At 45.8% G+C, this 18,824-nt stretch overlaps 1 protein-coding gene across 2 annotated transcripts in view; it reads right to left on the reverse strand.

Moving 5' to 3' along the window:
• The window catches only part of klhl6 (kelch-like family member 6), a 58,710-nt gene that overhangs the window by 23,355 nt on the left and 16,531 nt on the right, over positions 1-18,824 (reverse strand). For both annotated transcript variants that reach the window (XM_080183362.1, XM_080183361.1), the window contains exons 2-3: positions 8,618-8,783; positions 1,204-1,653 (exon numbers count right to left, since the gene is read on the reverse strand). In XM_080183362.1, coding sequence (XP_080039488.1) covers positions 1,204-1,653; positions 8,618-8,779 — 612 coding nt within the window. In that variant the 5' untranslated portion in view covers positions 8,780-8,783. The remainder of the gene's footprint in view (positions 1-1,203; positions 1,654-8,617; positions 8,784-18,824) is intronic.

Below are 18,824 nucleotides of genomic sequence, written 5' to 3' on the forward strand. Positions count from 1 at the left end.
TCCAGCACCTTCAACACATTATCCAGGCTGAGACTACAATGCGGCCCCAAGGACATGCTACAAAGTCAGAGGTGCCATCTTTCAGGCAAGATATGAAACTGAGGTTCTGTCTACCCTCTCAGATGGATATAAAAGATTCTAGGGCACTGTCTTGAAGAGTAGCAAAATAATTCTCCCCTATCCTGGTTCAATGTTTATTGCTAAACAGTTTCTAAAGCAGTTTAGATGTTAGGTTTCTCACTGCTCTGCATCAATTGTCTTCCACGATTCTCTACATAACAACAGTGACTACATGTCAGTGACTAAAAGGGGCTTTGTGACACTGTTCAAGGACTTTAAAATACTTTGAGATTTAAAATATTAATAAGGACTGCTTATTAGGCTTATTAGAACAGAGTGGATTGGTTTAGGACAAGGATCATAGACTGCCTTATATATTTTACAGAGGTCCTGTCTGCATAGAAACACATATAACCATAGTTAGAGAATTTAAACATGTATTTTTGAAAGTGTATTATTGAACAGGCATACATCTTGACTAAAGGCACAGAGTTCTAAGGTATCATGAGAAAAAGGCCAGTAAAATGAACCACATTCCTTATAACAATACACCCATAGAAGCATAACTCTTATCAGCATGAGTATCAGGCTGCTCAGGGAATGAGACTTTCATTGAACAAAGACAAGCTAGGGATTCTAGACAGCTAATGTATAGGCTGGGTATTATACCAGATAACAGTTTAGGCCAAGTGACCATGGAAAAGTTAGGCAGAAATAGTTAGATCTTACTGTTCCCATGCTGTCAGAGGATATCTGTGATTGGCCAAGGTATATGACATTTACTAATAATGACTGATAGTGATTGGCTCATGATGAGGCAGAAGGCGGGTAAATGTATTTTGGAAGTTGTATAATTGTATTACTGATATGATGTAACTTCAAAGAAGAGTTGGATCATCTAACCCTTCTCTTCCAGCATGCATTGGGCAATAAAGAAAGGTCTTTCACCAGGATACTGTAGTCACAAGTCTTTGTATTAGCTAAAGTTAAGCTCAATACTCAGCTTCTGAAAAAAAACTCATACAGAAGGCCTGACCTTGTTTGTGCAAATGTTTTATATTCCATTTTCACATCCACCAACACAAACTAATAAAATCTGAAAGAAAAGTTTGGAATGCTTAAACTAATGAAGAATAGGCTGACCTCATTGCCCGACAGGTGGTACATCCTGGCTTCTTGCAACAAATGGAACACATCTGGGTTTTGTCGAACAATTTCATCGCCTTCCACTTGCTCCACAAAATACCAGGGGTCCAGGAGGGGAAGGCGGACGTGCTTCAGGACCTGGGACAGCTGAAGCCGCCTCTCAGACTCTCGGTGGCGCACCCACCGGGTCACTGTCTCAAACACCTGCTCCTCGTCCGTGACATAGAGCTCATCGCTTCTGAGGATATCGGACAGGATCTCCGCCGGCAGCTCCAGGAACTCCTCGTGACTCAGCACCTGAGGGAAGTTCTGTATGATGTAGGTTTGGACACGTTTCCGCAGGTTGTCCAGGGCGTGTGTGTCAGCGAGTCTGAGGATCCCCACACAGTTATCCGGGTGCAATGCATCCATGAGGAAGTTAGCGCAAGCATCCACCATCCGCGGAAACTGCCAGACAAGGAAATAATCACACATTTAGTGCAGTATAGTAAGAGGGACTGGCACATTTAGGGTTGTAAGAGATGTAAGAGGTGATGATCCAGACCCAGGGATCAGTGTGGTGTTGAGCAGAGATGCAAATAGACCAAAGCATGGAGATAACTCCTAACCTGTACCCTTTACTATCCATTTGCAAATAGTTCTAGTTATTAATAAAGACTCACAGTTAACCTGCAGAAAACTTTGAAGACCTCTATAAGAGGCACTAAGCTGTAATCGACACCCTCCTAACAGTCAGGAGTCAAAAAATGCTCCCCCACACCCCGCCCCCACTGGTCCCTTCGTTTTTCTGTTCCCACCTCTCTCTCCCCCATCCACCCCTGCCTCTCACTCTGCTCTGTCCCACATTCACCAACAGTTCTCCAGCACATTATCTTCATGTGTGAATTTGTACTGTACATGTCCGTGGATTTGCCATCTCTATGCCAGCTCAGCTCATCGCTGGCACTATTGTCTCTGAGCTGGAAGGTTGATAGCCTCAAACCAGAACTTTAGAAAATGAATCTAGGTTAACATCCACTACTTCAGTACAGAGGAAATGCTGCACTGTCGAAAGTGCCATCTTTGAAGTAAGACATTAACGCAGGGCTCAGTCTGCCCCCTCAGGGGACCATGAAGATCATTCCCGTGAAGGACATGAAATTCTCTAACTTTCTCTCAAGCCAAACCACCAAATACAGAGTTGCTCATTTCTCTCATTGCTGCGTGCGGGATCTTTCTGTTCAATAACTGCTCGCCACATTTACCAATAAAACAATAGTAAGTATACATCAATGGACAGTTTTGGTTCATTATAACCCTCCTGTATCTGGGATAGAAAGTCCCACTCCACAGCCCAGGCTGCTACTTCAATGCAGAGCTGAGGGAATGCAGCACTGTCACATGTTATTTCTTTCCAATAAGGCGTTAAACGGAAGCTCTGTCAGAGCTCTCAAGTGGAGAGATCACATGCCACTATTTGAAGAAGAGAAGGACATTTTTCCCCAGTGTCTTGGCCAATATTTACTCTTCAGGCAATGTCACTGAAACAGACAATCTGATTGTTAACTCATTGCTGTTTTTGGGACTTTGCTGTGCATGCATTGCCTGCTGCAGCTCCCTAAGTTACAACATTGACTACTTTATTAGCTGTAAAGCACTTTTGGGAATCCTGTGGATATGCTAGTCATTATATAGAATCATAGAATTCCTACAGTGCAGAAGGAGCCCATTCGGTCCATTGAGTCTGTACCAAGTCTCTGATGTACCCCATATCTTCACATATTTACCCTTCTAAACCCCCAACATACAAATCCTGGGACACTAAGGGGCAATTTAGCATGGTCAATTACCTAACCTGCACATCTTTGGAAGGAAATCAGAGCACCTGGAGGAAACCCTTGCAGACACGTGCAAACTCCACACAGACAGTCATCCAAGGCTGGAATTGAAACCCGGTCCCTAAAGCTGCACTGACATATGCTGCTATCCATATAAATACAATTTCTTGCTTCAAGGGTCACAGGTGAATTATCCTCCTCATTATGGGAAGAATATTTGAATGTAAAGCGAGGACTCAGCAGAATAATATTAGCTATAAAAGGTAGTGGTTTCGGAGCTGAGCTTGAAAACCAGGGATAATTTCACTGGAAAAGAGAGTTAAGGGAGAGCTGATAGCAAGCTCTTCAAATACGAAGCGTTCTGAGAGGATAAGTATTGTGAGGTAAAAATGAAAAATACTAGAAATACTCAGCAGGTCAGGCAGCATTTGCTGAGAGAAACAAAGTTAATGTTTCAGGTCTGTGGCATTTCATTGAAACTTGAAACATTAACTCTGTTCTTTTCTCCACAGCTGCTGCCTGACCTGCTGAGTATTTCCAAACATTTCAGATTTATTGCAGATTTCCAGTGTTGAATTTTTCACAATGATACAAGATAAATGCATTGTGGGTTCATTTATTTAAACGAGATACATGAGATTATTTATATAAAAGTAGAAAGCATGGAGACATCAACAGCAGAGCTGTTCTAATGTGCCTTGTTCAAAGGCAAAAATGAAATAAAAACAGGGTTGTGTGACATACTTCCCTTCCAGTGATGCTCTGCTACTATCCATTAAAGGCATATTACAACATCGAACACTTGCACTACCTTGTGTATACATATTGTGAGTGTTATTGATGCGCTAACCATTGGAAACAAAGGGGTATAGGGTGAGGCACATTCTAAATGAAAACTTTACACAGGGATTTATTGAAAAATGGAAAATGTAACCACAACTTGTTATTGAGCCACAGGCTACAGCAGCAGCTAAAATGGAACAGGATAAATGTTTCCTAAAGAAGAATATAATGAAAGTAGAGGGAAAGGGGATTAGAGCAGACTGCTGAAAATTGGCACAAAGGGCTAAACAGTCTCTGTGTTGTAAGGTTTATGATTCCCCGTGTTGAAAAAACCAGAGGAAGATGCCAATTTCACTTCTACAGATTGTTATATAGAGCTTTGTTGCTGTCCTTGGAGAACAGTACAATCAATATGAAATGTGGATGCCAGACATGGTACAGTGGGTGAGACACTGGCCTTTGGGAGTCCAAGCTAATGTGATGAAAACTTCCTCTGTCTGCTGGAGCTAAAGGTTTCATGTGAAATAAGTTCAGGCAAACTCAATCCAATATCCAGCAAGCAGGGAGCCAGGCTTGTGAACAATCTCACACAGAAAAGGACGTAGGAGATATCATATTCATCTCATAAAGTGTGATCTTCCAAGGTAAACTTGAACCATGTCAATGAAATCGCATTTTTTGAAATCTTTCACGGGAGTCACCAGCATGTATTTTCCATCCCCAATTGCCCTTGAACTGAACATTTTAGAGGGCAGCTAAAAGCTAACCATACTGCTGAGGGTCTGGAGTCACATGTAGGCCTGACAGAGTAAGGATGGCAGATTTCCTTCCCTGAAGAATAATAGTGAAGCATGTGGACCTTTACAACAATTGATAATTATTTCACAGCCACCATTACTGAGGCTAGCCTTATAGTCCAGATTTCTGTCTTACTGATCAAATTTAAATTCCATCCGATTCTGGCACTTGATTTCTCTGCTTATCATTTTTTAAATTCTCCTCACTGTATTTCTCTCTTGTTTTTTGTTTCCCCTGCCCTGGAACATTACATAGGTTCCCAACCCACTGCCATTTCAGTTTAAACCCTCCCCAACCACGCTAGCAAGTACTCCCCAAGGACATCGGTCCCAATCCTGCCCAGATATGATCCGTCTAGTTTGTACAGGTCCCACCTCCCCCCAAACAGATCCCAATGACCCAAGAATCAGAAACCCTGCCCCTCACACCATCTGTTCAGGCACGTATTCATCCTATATACCATGGTGTTTTACTCTGACCAGCATGTGGAACTGGTAATAATCTTGAGATAAGTACTGTTGATACCTCAGAACAGACTTATGACAAAAGGTCAGAGTGTGTGGAGTCAAGGATCAAGTAGCAAAATGGATTGAAAGAGGACTACAAGAACAGAGGATCAGGGTTAAGGATGGTTTATCAGACCAGTAGAAAGTGAAAAAGGATGCCATGCAGGAATACATGCTGAGGCCACTACTGTTCACGATATGAGCAAATGATGAGGCAGAGGTTTGGTGCCATAATGTAATAGTGGTTCACTTAGCAGGATGAATAAAGCAGAAGGTACTGTTAACTTAATGTAGAATCTTGGTCAGAGGACACTCAGACGGTACCGTACTCTCCCTACTACAGAAAGATTATTGAGGCACTGGAGAATGTGCAGGAACCATTTACAACTGTTACTGACGAAGCTCTCAGCAAATACTGGGCAAGCTGGGGCACTTTTTTTTCTGGAGAAGAGAAGCCTAAAAGAAGATGTGAGAGAAAAGGCAGCTCTTTAAAATTAGGAAGAAGCTGGAGGGGGAAAAATGGGCTCCACTGTTGCTGTGCCCAAAAGGCACAAGTCTAAAGTAGCCATGAGCAGATCAAATAAAGAATTTAAGGGAAATCTCTACCCAGGCAAAAGTGGTAATGTGCAATTCAGTATCCTAGCAAATAGTCCAAATGGAAAAATTGGTACATTTAAGAGATGCATACATGAGCAAGGAAGGAGTAGTCGGCCAACATGGAGGCAGAAGGAAGCAGTGACTTGAGCAAGAAGTGAATAAACGTGGGTACACAGTGACTGGGACCAAATGGCTTAATTCTATACAGTAGATTCTATGTAGGTTACAGAGCAAGGAAGTTATTATAGAGAAAACAAAATGCACAGATGTGAAAATCATACCATCCTGCTGTTTACTGGGACGTATGTATGAGTTCAAACCATCAGGGGAATAACATGTTAGCATAGGCAACAGATAAATAACAAACAAGCTGCTGCACCTATATAGCTGGAGCCCCAGCTGCTCAGCTTCTTCAGTGGGGGTCAGATCAGGTTCAGTGAAATGCAAGACGGTTGAAACATGTGAAGCAGTTTCATATCAAATCAGAGTGACTGCAAGTGCGTGGACGGAGAAGCTGAGATGCTTATCACGCTGTAATAATATGTTTTATCGCATCTTATTCAGAGAGTTTGTGGTTTGATGCAAATACTTCAGTCTGTGTCAAAGATTCTGTGTACTAGAATCGATCATGTGTAAACAACACCCTGTGACATTGGAGTCAATAACAGCTTTTAGGGAAGGAAATCTGCTGTCCTTACCTGATCTGGCCTACATGTGACTCCAGAGCCACAGCAATATGGTTGACTCTCAACCACCCTTGGGCAACTAGGGATGGGCCATAAATGCTTGACAGTCAGTGATGCACAAGTCCCAAGAAGGAAATAATTAATTAAATTTATTTAACAGCCTACAGGGGCATGTGTGATGGGGTTGTTGGGGGATTACCATTGTGCTGCCAAGTCAGTTAACAAGTACAACACCGAGGCTCTCTAACAGACTGTGGCACCTCACCCCTGATGGATCTCTATCTCTGCCCACAAACTTGCTGATGATAATCTACTGTTGCACTCCATGATTAGCTGTTGCTATTTGAGTGAAATGAGCTGGCTTGGTACCTCAGACTTGCAGGATCAGAATGGAATTATTTCCCGCTGTTTTAGAGTCATCTCAATGATCAGTACAGCTGGGTTGAATATTTGCTGATACCTTTGGCTGATTTCAGTCCATGGGGATCATTTAGTTTTTCAGGATTAAGAAACTCAGCAAGTTCTCTCAGACAGATCAAGTGCGGTTCAATTTTCTGATGCAGAGCTTATTTGCATAGTTATTCACCACACCAGATACAATCTCAAACTGATGACTGAGGGGGAAAAGCTGCTTAATCCAACTTAAGTGAATGAGCTAAAATAGGGCAAGAAAAGTCTGAGAGCTTTGAGGGTGATGATTAAAAAGGGGATTGCAACGCATGATTCATCATTAGCAAGGCTGGAGAAGCAGGAGATTAACTGGTGAAGGGAACACTACAGGCAGGTACATGGCAAGTGATGGAGAACCCAGCAGCCAGGCTCCTGTTAGGCAGCTGTCAATGGTGAAGTGCTGCTACAGGAGCTCCATTGCAAGGCAAGGTGAACCTTATGCCACCCCATTTAGTCAGCATCCTTTAGTCAGCACTGCACCAAGCCTGCAAAAAGATGCAGCTTCTACAGCTGCTCACGGCCGGCGTTGCACAGTAGCTGCAGGAACTTCCGCAATGACTGGCACCGCTCCTCTTTGCGAGCTCAGATTCTCAGAAGAGTTATTTCTGTGCCAGGTGCCCACTATTTCTGGTGATGATTAGTGCCATCTTAGCAACTACAGCCAAGATTATACATGACCTTGGGGCAGGTTTCTTTTCAAACATTGTGTGAGGAAGAGCATGGTGTCTGTGATTGAACTACTTCTGGAAACTATGCATGAAAGCAGTTAGCCAGGCATTCACAAGTTTCAGTGATATTATCCAGAATCTGCTGTCACTATTCCCTTTGTGAAGAGGAGCCTTCAGCAGCTTAGTATGTGCCAATTGTGTGCGCAGAGTGAGTGGGTGCCAGAGGGAGGGCATGGACCTCCTCTTGGGCAGCTTGGCCTACCTACAGGCAGCACAGTGGCACAGTAGTTAGCACTGGTGCCTCACAGTGCCAGGGACCCGGGTTCAATTCCCAGCTTGGGTCAGCATCTGTGTGGAGTTTGCATGTTCTCTCACTGTCGGTGAGAGTTTCCTCCCATAGTCCAAAGATGTGCAGGTTAGGTGGATTGGCCATGCTAAATGCTCTTTCGGAGAGTAGATGCAGAGGGGTCTTTGGATTTATTCTATTTTATAATTATCTCAGCCATTTACTTCTTCCAAAGAAATTGGGGGAGAGGGAGATTCTCACACAAAATTCCTTATAAATGATGTACTCCATAGTTTTAGCAATACAAATAAGCAAAACCTACACAACTCAATAACAGTTGTTGTAACTCACTTGGGAAAAGGTATACTGTATATAATAATTTCAAACACACAGAACAAAGACTCATTGAAAGCCTCAGTGGCAGTGAGAAGGATAAAACCATAGGGAACGGAAAGGTAACAAAAAGGTCCCTCAAATGTAAATAGTTGCAGTTGTGCCTTATAAAGGAAACTTTGAGTTGTCCCATCCCTAATAACCCATTTGTTTCATGGAAACACAATGCCTTTAACATCGGCACATACCCTTTTACAAATATAATTGTTGCATCTTCATTTTAACATGGAAGTGAAAGTCCAGTCTACTGCTGATGGGAATTTCCACCACTTCCCATTCCCCAACTTCCCCCTGTCTCCCAAGACTTGACCAGGAAACCACCTCTCCTCTCCCCGCAACGATTGAACACTTCAAAATGCCATATGGTATGATGACATAACATGAAATAACCCCCATCCCTGTGGTGGAAGGTTTGGTTTGTGCTAACCTGGAAGAGACTGGCAGCCTCCAGGAGTCTCTGGACATTCTGTTTGGTGATGTAAACTTTGCTGGTGTAAGCGTAATCCAATAATGTCTGCATAGTATCTGCATCGACGCCCTTAATCAGTATCTTTTCTTCATGCTTTTCTTTCAGATCATTACAAAACATTGCCCTGGGAGAGAAAAGAAATATCCCATGAAACAATAATTCACTCATTTTGTTCTTTTTTTTGCCAATTCCACATTCCCCCTTATCAGAGAATAGAACCATACAATCCCTACAGTGCAGAAAGAGTCCATCAAGTCTGCACCAACTCTCTGAAAGAGCAACCCAACTAGGCCCTCCCCTCCATTCCACCCTAAGCTCCTAACCCCACGCATCTATCATGACCAATCAACCTAACCTTAACATCTTTGGATACTAAGCGGCAATTTAGCACGGCCAATCAACCTAACCTGCGTATCTTTGGACTATGGGAGGAAACTGAAGCACCCGGAGGAAATGCATGTCGATACAGGGAGAATGTGCAAACTCCAAACAGATAATCACACAAGGCTGGAATCAAAACCGCGTCCCTGGTGCTGTAAGGCAGCAGTTCTAACTAATGTGCCACCGTGCCACCTCTTGTTGAAATCAGATCTCCCGGAGTTTTAATTATTTCACGGCCATCATTAAATTCCGCTATGAGATCAGACTATAAGTTGTATAGCATGAAGGAAGCCATTCAAGCAATCTTTCTTGTGCCAGCAATTCGATAGAGGAACTTGGTGTGTGAGGTTTTGCCCTTCCTCCCTCCCTGCCCACAATGGGTTTTTGGTGGTGGAGGCAGCTCTACGTTGGCTGCCAGTGGGATCTTTTTGGTCCCACCAAAGACAATGGCCATTTGTGTTGCTGACTAGTTGCATAACTGGGAAACCCGCCAGTCATTGCCCACCCATTTCCACCGCTAGGAAGCCTGCCATGAGGGGGCCAGAATATCTGACTAATGAGTGCAACTCCCTTCCTTGACCCATTGCCCTGAAAATGTCTTCTCTTGAAGTATTGAAAATTACTATTAAATCTGCCTCCAAATCATCACATCCGACCACATTTAAACTAATTATCATTTCTTCTTCTGCTCTCTATGTGAGTGATGTTAAATCTGTGACCTCTGGTTTTGGGCCCTCCATCATAGTTTTCCTTATTTATTCTATTAAACCTTATGATATTGAGCACCTCTATCAAATCCCCTCTTCACCTTCTCTGCTGTTGGGCTAACCCCAACTGCAGACTCTCCACATTACTCGAGTCTCTCATCCCTGATATTCAGGTACACTCTGCACCTTCTCCAAAGGCAATAATCAGAACACGCTGCATGGAAGAAAAGAACCCAAGAGAAATGGAAAGCTCTACCCCTCCCAGTTGTCAAAATGCCCTTCTTTACTTCGCACACGAGATAAAATGATGTGATGTAGTGAGTTAAGGCTCAAACTCAAGTCAGTGAACTAACAAAGATTTATGAACAGGTGAGTCAGTTAGCTTGGTTGGCTGAACGGCTGGTTTGTGATGCAGAGTGACACCAACAGTGTGGGTTTAATTCCCGTATTGTCTGAGGTTATTCATGAAGGTTCAGCCTTCTCAACCTTGCCCATCACTTGAGGTGTGGTGATGCTCAGGTTAAATCACCATCGGCTCTCCCTCTCAAAGGGGAAGACAGTCTATTGTTATCTGGGATATGATGACTTTATACCTTTATTAACAGAATAAGTGTACACATTACAGAGCAAGGAAAATGGTTTTAACTTCACAAGTCCAAAACTCCGACTACTGGAACAAGCCCAGGCAAGTCTATGAGTCCCCAGTTGGACCAGCAGAATCATATAATCCTTTCAGGGAATCTCCCCTTAAAGGGCTACTACACCACAAGTTAGTACTAAATTTGCAGCACTGAGAGAGTGCTGTAAGAGCAAAATAGGTGCTGTAGGGAGCTAAATCACCAGACTACTCAAAGAAAAGCTGCTTTATTAGAGCTTCAGTAGTAGGTCCAAGGTCATTGAGCATCCTGGGAAAAGTGGATAAAGGAATAAGCCACACGAACACATGATGGTTGGAAGTTGCAAAGAGGCACAAGTAATCCGCAGTTCCTAACTGAGGATCTTTTAACTAATGTTCTCATTGAAGTCATACCCTCACGAGGTGAAGTTGCCTGCATTTTTAGCACATGGGTGCTTATGTCAGTTCATAGTTTATTAGCATATTTTCCATCAACTGGTATCTGGCAACCTAAGTTTGTTCCAGCTGGCGCCACCAGCATTTGTCTGAGCTTTTGCCTGGTCCTCAAGCTAGAAGGCCTTAAATCCCCTGAAGCCTGAACTCCCTGGCTTTCAACCATAAAAGCGGGCTACATTCCTGAAGAAGTATGGGAGAGAAAAAGGATCATAAAGCTAATCTCAACACACCCAAACTTTATTCCTTCTGATGTTCTAATGTTTAAGGCACTGCAGTTTTGGAAAATATAGGGCTATATATGAGTGAAGCTGATTACATTTAAAGGGCTGTATTTTAAAATAAAGGAGGCTGGATTCTTCAGCTCGTGTAGCTGAGATTCTCCAGTCCTGCTGCAGTGAATGGAGATTTGGCTGAGCCTAGTTCACGCTGGAAGCGGCGGTGAGGCACAAACGGCCAGAGAATTCATAGAATCATAGAATTCCAACAATGCAGATTGGCCGTTCAGCCCATTGAGTCTGCATTGATCTCTGACACAGTAACTTACCCAGACTCTCCCCCCAATCTATCCCCGTAACCCCACACATTTTCCATGGCTAATCCATCTAGCCTACACATCTTGAAACATTAAATACAACTTAGCATGGCCAATCCACCCAACCAGCACATCACTGTACTGTAATGGAATTTCAGCCAACAGCTTACCAATTCATTCTTTAACCCTCACTTCACTGCTAGTATTGAGCATAGTAAAGTAATAAAGTCTGAGATTGAACACAGAGGCTGCTACACGTGTGCTGGATTGGAGTGCAAATGGGGAGTAGGAGTGTCGATTGCTGGGTGAGTTTGGTAATGATGTGGATGTGCTGGCGTTGGACTGGGGTAAACGCAGTAAAAAGTCTGACGACACCAGGTTTTAGTCCAACCGATTTATTTGATAGTAAACTCACAAGCTTTCGAGGGGACTCCCTCTTCATCAGGTGAACGGAGAGTGAATGGAACTCTCCATTCACCTGACGAAGAGGGAGTCCCCTCGAAAGCTTGAGAGTTTACTATCAAATAAATCGGTTGGACTAAAACCTGGTGCTGTCAGACTTTTTACTGAGTTTGGTAATATCAGAGGAGGGAAGCCATTTGATCTCTCTAAAATATATTTGAACTTTGCCATCTGTACATAAATCTCTATTTGGCACCTTGGTAAAACAATGGCTAGTTGAATCACCAATATTCCAACAACAGAATAACACCAATAGCAGAAATTCCATTGTCCAAAACTGGATGATCCAAAATGCACTGGTTAACAAATTTGTGGCAAAATTGTCTTCTGGGTTTCCATTTGCAACTGAAACAAAGGAGTGTTTATAAACCTTTAATATAAATGCATCATTCCCTTATGAAATGCATTCTGGACTATATTGTTTGCAGTGTCTGCCCAAGAACTTGGCTGCAGAACCAGTTCTTCAAGCAAATTCAAATAATCAAACATTTTACTGAGCAAGCATGGAAAAAGCTCCCAGCTTGAAGTTTTTACTATATATGTACAGATTTCTTGTAGTTAATAAATGCATACTGTTATCCTAATTAAGACTATGATGATCTACTGAACAGTGTCTGACTCTATAACTGGGCTGGCCCTGCACTATAATCTGTTAGTCAAGTCCTGTTCTCTGTTGGCCCTGATGCATGTATAACCTGGCCCTAATCTGGCTCTGTTTAATGTGTACACAAGACCCAACTCTGTAACCTGGCCCTCTAGGCCATGTTGTTCAATCTGGCCCTGCTCTGTAGACCCAGCTGTAACTAAGCCCTGCTCTTTAATTTTGCTGCTGCCTCACCTGGCCCTGCTGTGGCTCCGCTTTGTAACCAGGTCCTGTTAGTTTTACTGTATAACTTGGCTCAATTCTATATGTTAGTCCAAAAATATTATAAAGTTGAGTTTGTGAAAGGAAAATTGTGTTTGGCAAATGTACTAAAGTTCTTTAAAGATGTAATCGGGGCGAGCAATCGTGTTTGGGATTTTTCTAGGATTGTCTGGGAGTTTGGCTTCCTGCTCCCATTCTGGGATGACATTTGTCCTGGATTCCTCATGGGCAGTAGTGTTTGTCCATGTGCACTGTGCTGCTGCATATCTGCAGCCCAAAGCCAGCACTCTGCACCTACACAGGACACGAGCCGAGAGACCTATGAGGGAGCACCAGCTGGCACTCTCTCCCGAGAGTTGTCTGGCTTTGAGGGTGATTGTTTGGGGTTGAAGGTGTTGAGAAGGTAAGTGAACCAGCAGCAGTTAGAGTATAGTGTGTGAGGTAGGTACAGCAGCAGCAGCAGGAGAGGGGTAATTTGGCAGCACCCTCAGACCCAAGTACAGGCTTTCAGGTCTGGCACAGGCTCAATGGGAAGGAGTGATCCTGCAGACTCAAGGGGGGGGGAGGTGTGAATCACTGCAGGCCTGAGGGGAAGGGGTTGGTCTGGGCAGGCCTGAGGGGAAGGGGTTGGCCTGGGCAGGCCTGAGGGGAAGGGGTTGGCCTGGGCAGGCCTGAGGGGAAGGGGTTGGTCTGGGCAGGCCTGAGGGGAAGGGGTTGGTCTGGGCAGGCCTGAGGGGAAGGGGTTGGTCTGGGCAGGCCTGAGGGAAAGGCGTTGGTCTGGGCAGGCCTGAGGGAAAGGCGTTGGTCTGGGCAGGCCTGAGGGAAAGGCGTTGGTCTGGGCAGGCCTGAGGGAAAGGCGTTGGTCTGGGCAGGCCTGAGGGAAAAGAGTTGGTCTGGGCAGGCCTGAGGGAAAAGAGTTGGTCTGGGCAGGCCTGAGGGAAAAGAGTTGGTCTGGGAAGGCCTGAGGGAAAAGAGTTGGTCTGGGAAGGCCTGAGGGAAAAGAGTTGGTCTGGGCAGGCCTGAGGGGAAGGAGTTGGTCTGGGCAGGCCTGAGGGGAAGGGGTTGGCCTGGGCAGGCCTGAGGGAAAGGCGTTGGTCTGGGCAGGCCTGAGGGAAAGGCGTTGGTCTGGGCAGGCCTGAGGGAAAGGCGTTGGTCTGGGCAGGCCTGAGGGAAAGGCGTTGGTCTGGGCAGGCCTGAGGGGAAAGAGTTGGTCTGGGCAGGCCTGAGGGAAAGGCGTTGGTCTGGGCAGGCCTGAGGGGAAAGAGTTGGTCTGGGCAGGCCTGAGGGAAAGGCATTGGTCTGGGTAGGCCTGAGGAGAAGGCATTGGTCTGGGTAGGCCTGAGGAGAAGGCATTGGTCTGGGTAGGCCTGAGGGAAAGGCATTGGTCTGGGTAGGCCTGAGGAGAAGGCACTGGTCTGGGTAGGCCTGAGGAGAAGGCACTGGTCTGGGTAGGCCTGAGGAGAAGGCATTGGTCTGGGTAGGCCTGAGGAAAAGGCATTGGTCTGGGTAGGCCTGAGGGAAAGGCATTGGTCTGGGTAGGCCTGAGGAGAAGGCACTGGTCTGGGTAGGCCTGAGGAGAAGGCATTGGTCTGGGTAGGCCTGAGGAGAAGGCATTGGTCTGGGTAGGCCTGAGGGGAAGGGGTTGGCCTGGGAAGGCCTGAGGGGAAGGGGTTGGCCTGGGAAGGCCTGAGGGGAAGGAGTTGGCCTGGGCAGGCCTGAGGGGAAGGGATTGGCCTGGGAAGGCCTGAGGGGAAGGAGTTGGTCTGGGCAGGCCTGAGGGGAAGGGGTTGGCCTGGGCAGGCCTGAGGGGAAGGAGTTGGTCTGGGCAGGCCTGAGGGGAAGGGGTTGGCCTGGGCAGGCCTGAGGGGAAGGAGCTGATTTGAGCAGGCCTGAGGGGAAGGGATTGGTCTGGGCAGGCCTGAGAGGAAGGAGCTGATTTGAGCAGGCCTGAGGGGAAGGGATTGGTCTGGGCAGGCCTGAGGGGAAGGGGTTGGTCTGGGCAGGCCTGAGGGGAAGGGGTTGGTCTGGGCAGGCCTGAGGGGAAGGGGTTGGTCTGGGCAGGCCTGAGGGGAAGGGGTTGGTCTGGGCAGGCCTGAGGGGAAGGGGTTGGTCTGGGCAGGCCTGAGGGGAAGGGGTTGGTCTGGGCAGGCCTGAGGGGAAGGGGTTGGTCTGGGCAGGCCTGAGGGGAAGGGGTTGGTCTGGGCAGGCCTGAGGGGAAGGGGTTGGTCTGGGCAGGCCTGAGGGGAAGGGGTTGGTCTGGGCAGGCCTGAGGGGAAGGAGTTGGCCTGGGCAGGCCTGAGGGGAAGGGGTTGGTCTGGGCAGGCCTGAGGGGAAGAAGTTGGCCTGGGCAGGCCTGAGGGGAAGGGATTGGTCTGGGCAGGCCTGAGGGGAAGGGATTGGTCTGGGCAGGCCTGAGGGGAAGGGGTTGGCCTGGGCAGGCCTGAGGGGAAGGGGTTGGCCTGGGCAGGCCTGAGGGGAAGGGGTTGGCCTGGGCAGGCCTGAGGGGAAGGGGTTGGTCTGGGCAGGCCTGAGGGGAAGGGGTTGGTCTGGGCAGGCCTGAGGGGAAGTGGTTGGCCTGGGCAGGCCTGAGGGGAAGGGGTCGGTCTGGGCAGGCCTGAGGGGAAGGGGTTGGTCTAGGCAGGCCTGAGGGGAAGGGGTTGGTCTAGGCAGGCCTGAGGGGAAGGGGTCGGTCTGGGCAGGTCTGAGGGGAAGGAGTTGGTCTGGGCAGGCCTGAGTGGGGGGAGACTGACAATGAAACACATGGTGCCAAGGCACAGGGTCCTGACCAATGTGGGGAATCCAATGCTGCCCAGTGTCTTTGGGGCACCAATCAGAGCCTGAGAGCTCTAAATTTGCTGATAGGTTCATTTGTATTTCTGGAACCTATCAGCAACAATGCAGAGCAAGATTGGCCTCTGACTGGTGGAGACCGCTTAAAGCAGAAAAACAGTATACAAGATCATATCGAGTTTGGTGACTTGGGAGGAGAGAGTAACACTAACGAGGATCTTTAAGAATTTTTTTTAACAGCAGCAGCCCATATTTCGTAACCAGGGCTGAGGAGGCCAGATAGCAGGTAGGCAGCCTGAGCCAACTGCGGGGCCGTGAGCTTATCTTGGGGAGTGTGAGCTTGTGAGGGCCGAGCAGGGCAAGTGCTGGCAACAATCATTCGAGCAGGGCTGCTCTTGACCCCCACACCAGGGCAGAGGAGGGTGGGCGAAAAACCTAAGTATAAAACAAAGCAAACCAATTTCTGACCAAGGCCAAGGTCTGAGGAGGCCTGAACCAACAGTGAGAGTGCCTCGGGTGTGAGGACCAAGGAAGAGGTGCCAGCAGTCATCAAGAGGAGCACTGGGGCAAATCGACTATGCCAGCTACACAGCTCAGAGGACTGGTGGGCAATGAACTGAGGGCGAAGGCATGGTGAGGTGAGGTCAGGCAAGTGGGTGAGCCAACACGTTTCCTGAGGTCATTGTCGAACAGAGATGGGGCGTGAGGGCCAAGGAGATGCCAACAGTTATCAAGAGGAGCAGCGGGGAGAATTGACCAGGCCAGCAGGACTGAGGAGGGCTGGGTAGTGAGCCGAGGAGGTCAGATAGCCGGGTAGGCAGCCAGTGAGCCAGCAGAACAGCAAGATCATTGAGTGAGCATGAGCAACTTGAACACCGGGGCTGAGGAGAGTTTCAAAAAGCCTGCTCTTTCAGAAAACTTATTCATTAAAATCAAGAAAGATCAGTCAATATGAAGCAGCATTGTCAGTCTGGCAGTCAAAATTGCAGAATATTGAAGAGAACAAATCTGGGCATAAAGAGAAAGTCAATTTACTTTAGAAAGTTTGAAGTTTTGAGCAGTACACACACTGTTCATTCATCCTCATCCACCTAAAGCAAGGGCGATTTATCTGTTGATTTTGACTTGCTGATTTCCAAAGATATCACTTCACATGGAAAAGTTGAACAAGGACAAGTGGTTTCTGAGATGGGAATAACGGAATACTGCTCAAGCTTCTGCAGCTGGAGTGAGGGAAGAAACCTATCCTGAGGACATTTCCTTATAGCCAATGGACATGACCAAATATTTCATAATAAATAGACCAGAGAAAATAGGTAATACAGAAAATTTGAGAAAAGAGTTTGATGTTGGAGGCCAAAAGAGGTTTAGAAGTCTTTATGAGTCCCATTTTCTGAGAGTGAAAAGAAATGGCATGATGGAAAACAGAAACTGGTTGATTTTCTTTCAGGAATCTGTAAGACAATCTGCTGTTAGTCTACTCTACTGGATGTAGTGGTTTAGAGGGGATTTAAGGAAAATAAATTTCATCCAGAAGGTGGTGAAAATATGGAACACGCTGCCTGAGAGGGCAGTGGAGGCAATTACTCTCGCAACATTTAAAAAATACCAAGGCTTCGTAGGCTATGGACCAAATACTAAATGGGATTTGTATAGATTGGTATTTGGTGGTCGGCATAGACTAGATGGGACAAAAGGCCTGTTTCTGTGCTGTATGACTCTCTGGGTCAGATTTTGCAGCCACACTTGCACCAAAGCCAAGAATTCCCACTTGAAGTCAATGGACCTTTGTGTGGTTCCACCCCCACCCACTACACTTCCCGTGGTGGGCAGGATGTGAAAATTCTGCCCTATGACTCAATGTCATGTTTTCACAGTAACTTCATTGCAGTGTTAATGTAAGCCTTATGACACCAATAAATAAACTTTAAACTTAGCAAAGGCATGACGTGGAGATGCCGGTGTTGGACTGGGGTGGACACAGTAAGAAATCTCACAACACCAGGTTAAATTCCAACATGTTTATTTGGAAGCATGAGCTTTCGGAGCGCTGCTCCTTCACTCACCTCATGATTCCAAATAAACCTATTGGACTTCAACATGGTATTGAGGGACTTCTTAGCAAAGGGAAACATGCATTTGTTAACGGATTTTCTAACTAGAGAAATATTGGAAGAGATCTTGCTGATTAAGAAACTTCCAAAAGTCATATTAAGGCTATACGTGCGTTTGTTCAAATTATCTGGAAGAGTTGATTCTGCATTAGTGTCTCAGTTTGAAAAGGAGTGTTCTTACTGGAGAAAAGTGCTGGGACATTTTGTTGCCACGCTTCAGTGCTCTCTGTCTTGGGACTTCCTTCAAGAGGATATGATGAATCATCAGTTTCAAGTTGAAAAGGTAATTTTTTTTATTCTGCCTTGAATATCTCAGTGAATTTGACAAGCTTCTCAAAGAGCATTTGAAAAGTTATCAAGTTAGACCAATTTTTTAACACATAGAACCTACAATGATTTCATCAATATAACTGCAGAGCGGCTCAGAAACTAAATCAATAATGAAGTAAAAGGTGCCAAAAGATGCCATAAATAGTTGATTCAACACCAGGGCCAGAATTTTATTGCCCCGCCCACCACGGAAATAGGAACAGGTCGGGGCAGACCATGGAAAGGTCCATTGAACTTGGGTGGGATTTTAGGTTTCTGAGATGAGCAAGGGTGTAAAATCCCACCACAAATGTTTGTCATGTGGACCAATTAGCATTAGTTTTAAGCTATGTGACTGGTGATGGTCAAGTTGTAGCACGATTTCTCTGTTTTATCCATTGACAATCCCACACCTCTGAGTGCCTGTAGACAACTGTTTTCGAAATCAGTCCAAATTTAGGTTTGGACATCAAATATTATCATGGGCAGAGTTTTGATAATGCCATAAATATGGCAGGAAAATATTCAGGTCTATAAGCAAGACTGAACAATACAAGCCCCTGTGCATTATTCATCTCATTTACCAGTCACTCCTTAAATTGCAAATTTAATCTGCAACGCAGATTAATCTGAATCGTGTGAGGAAACCGTACATTTTTTTGACTTTATCCAAAACTTGTATTTTTTTTTGGTATCCACGCATCAGTGAACTATGCTGCAACCATACTTGTAGCAGGCGCATGGAAAACATTTGACAGAAGAATTTGTGACACCAGATGGTCTGCTCATGCAGATGCTGTTTTGACTTTGAAACTGAATTTTGTTGACATAGAGGAGTGCTTATCAGATATAACCACATCAAATTCAGAAAATCACATGTGAACGCTGAAACAAAATCCTTAGCACAGAGGTTTGAAAGATAAGATATTGCAG

This window comes from Carcharhinus amblyrhynchos, unplaced genomic scaffold (genome assembly GCF_965287045.1).
Source record: "Carcharhinus amblyrhynchos unplaced genomic scaffold, sCarAmb.v2.hapA chromosome_267, whole genome shotgun sequence".
In the NCBI taxonomy this organism is placed as follows: Eukaryota; Metazoa; Chordata; class Chondrichthyes; order Carcharhiniformes; family Carcharhinidae; genus Carcharhinus; species Carcharhinus amblyrhynchos.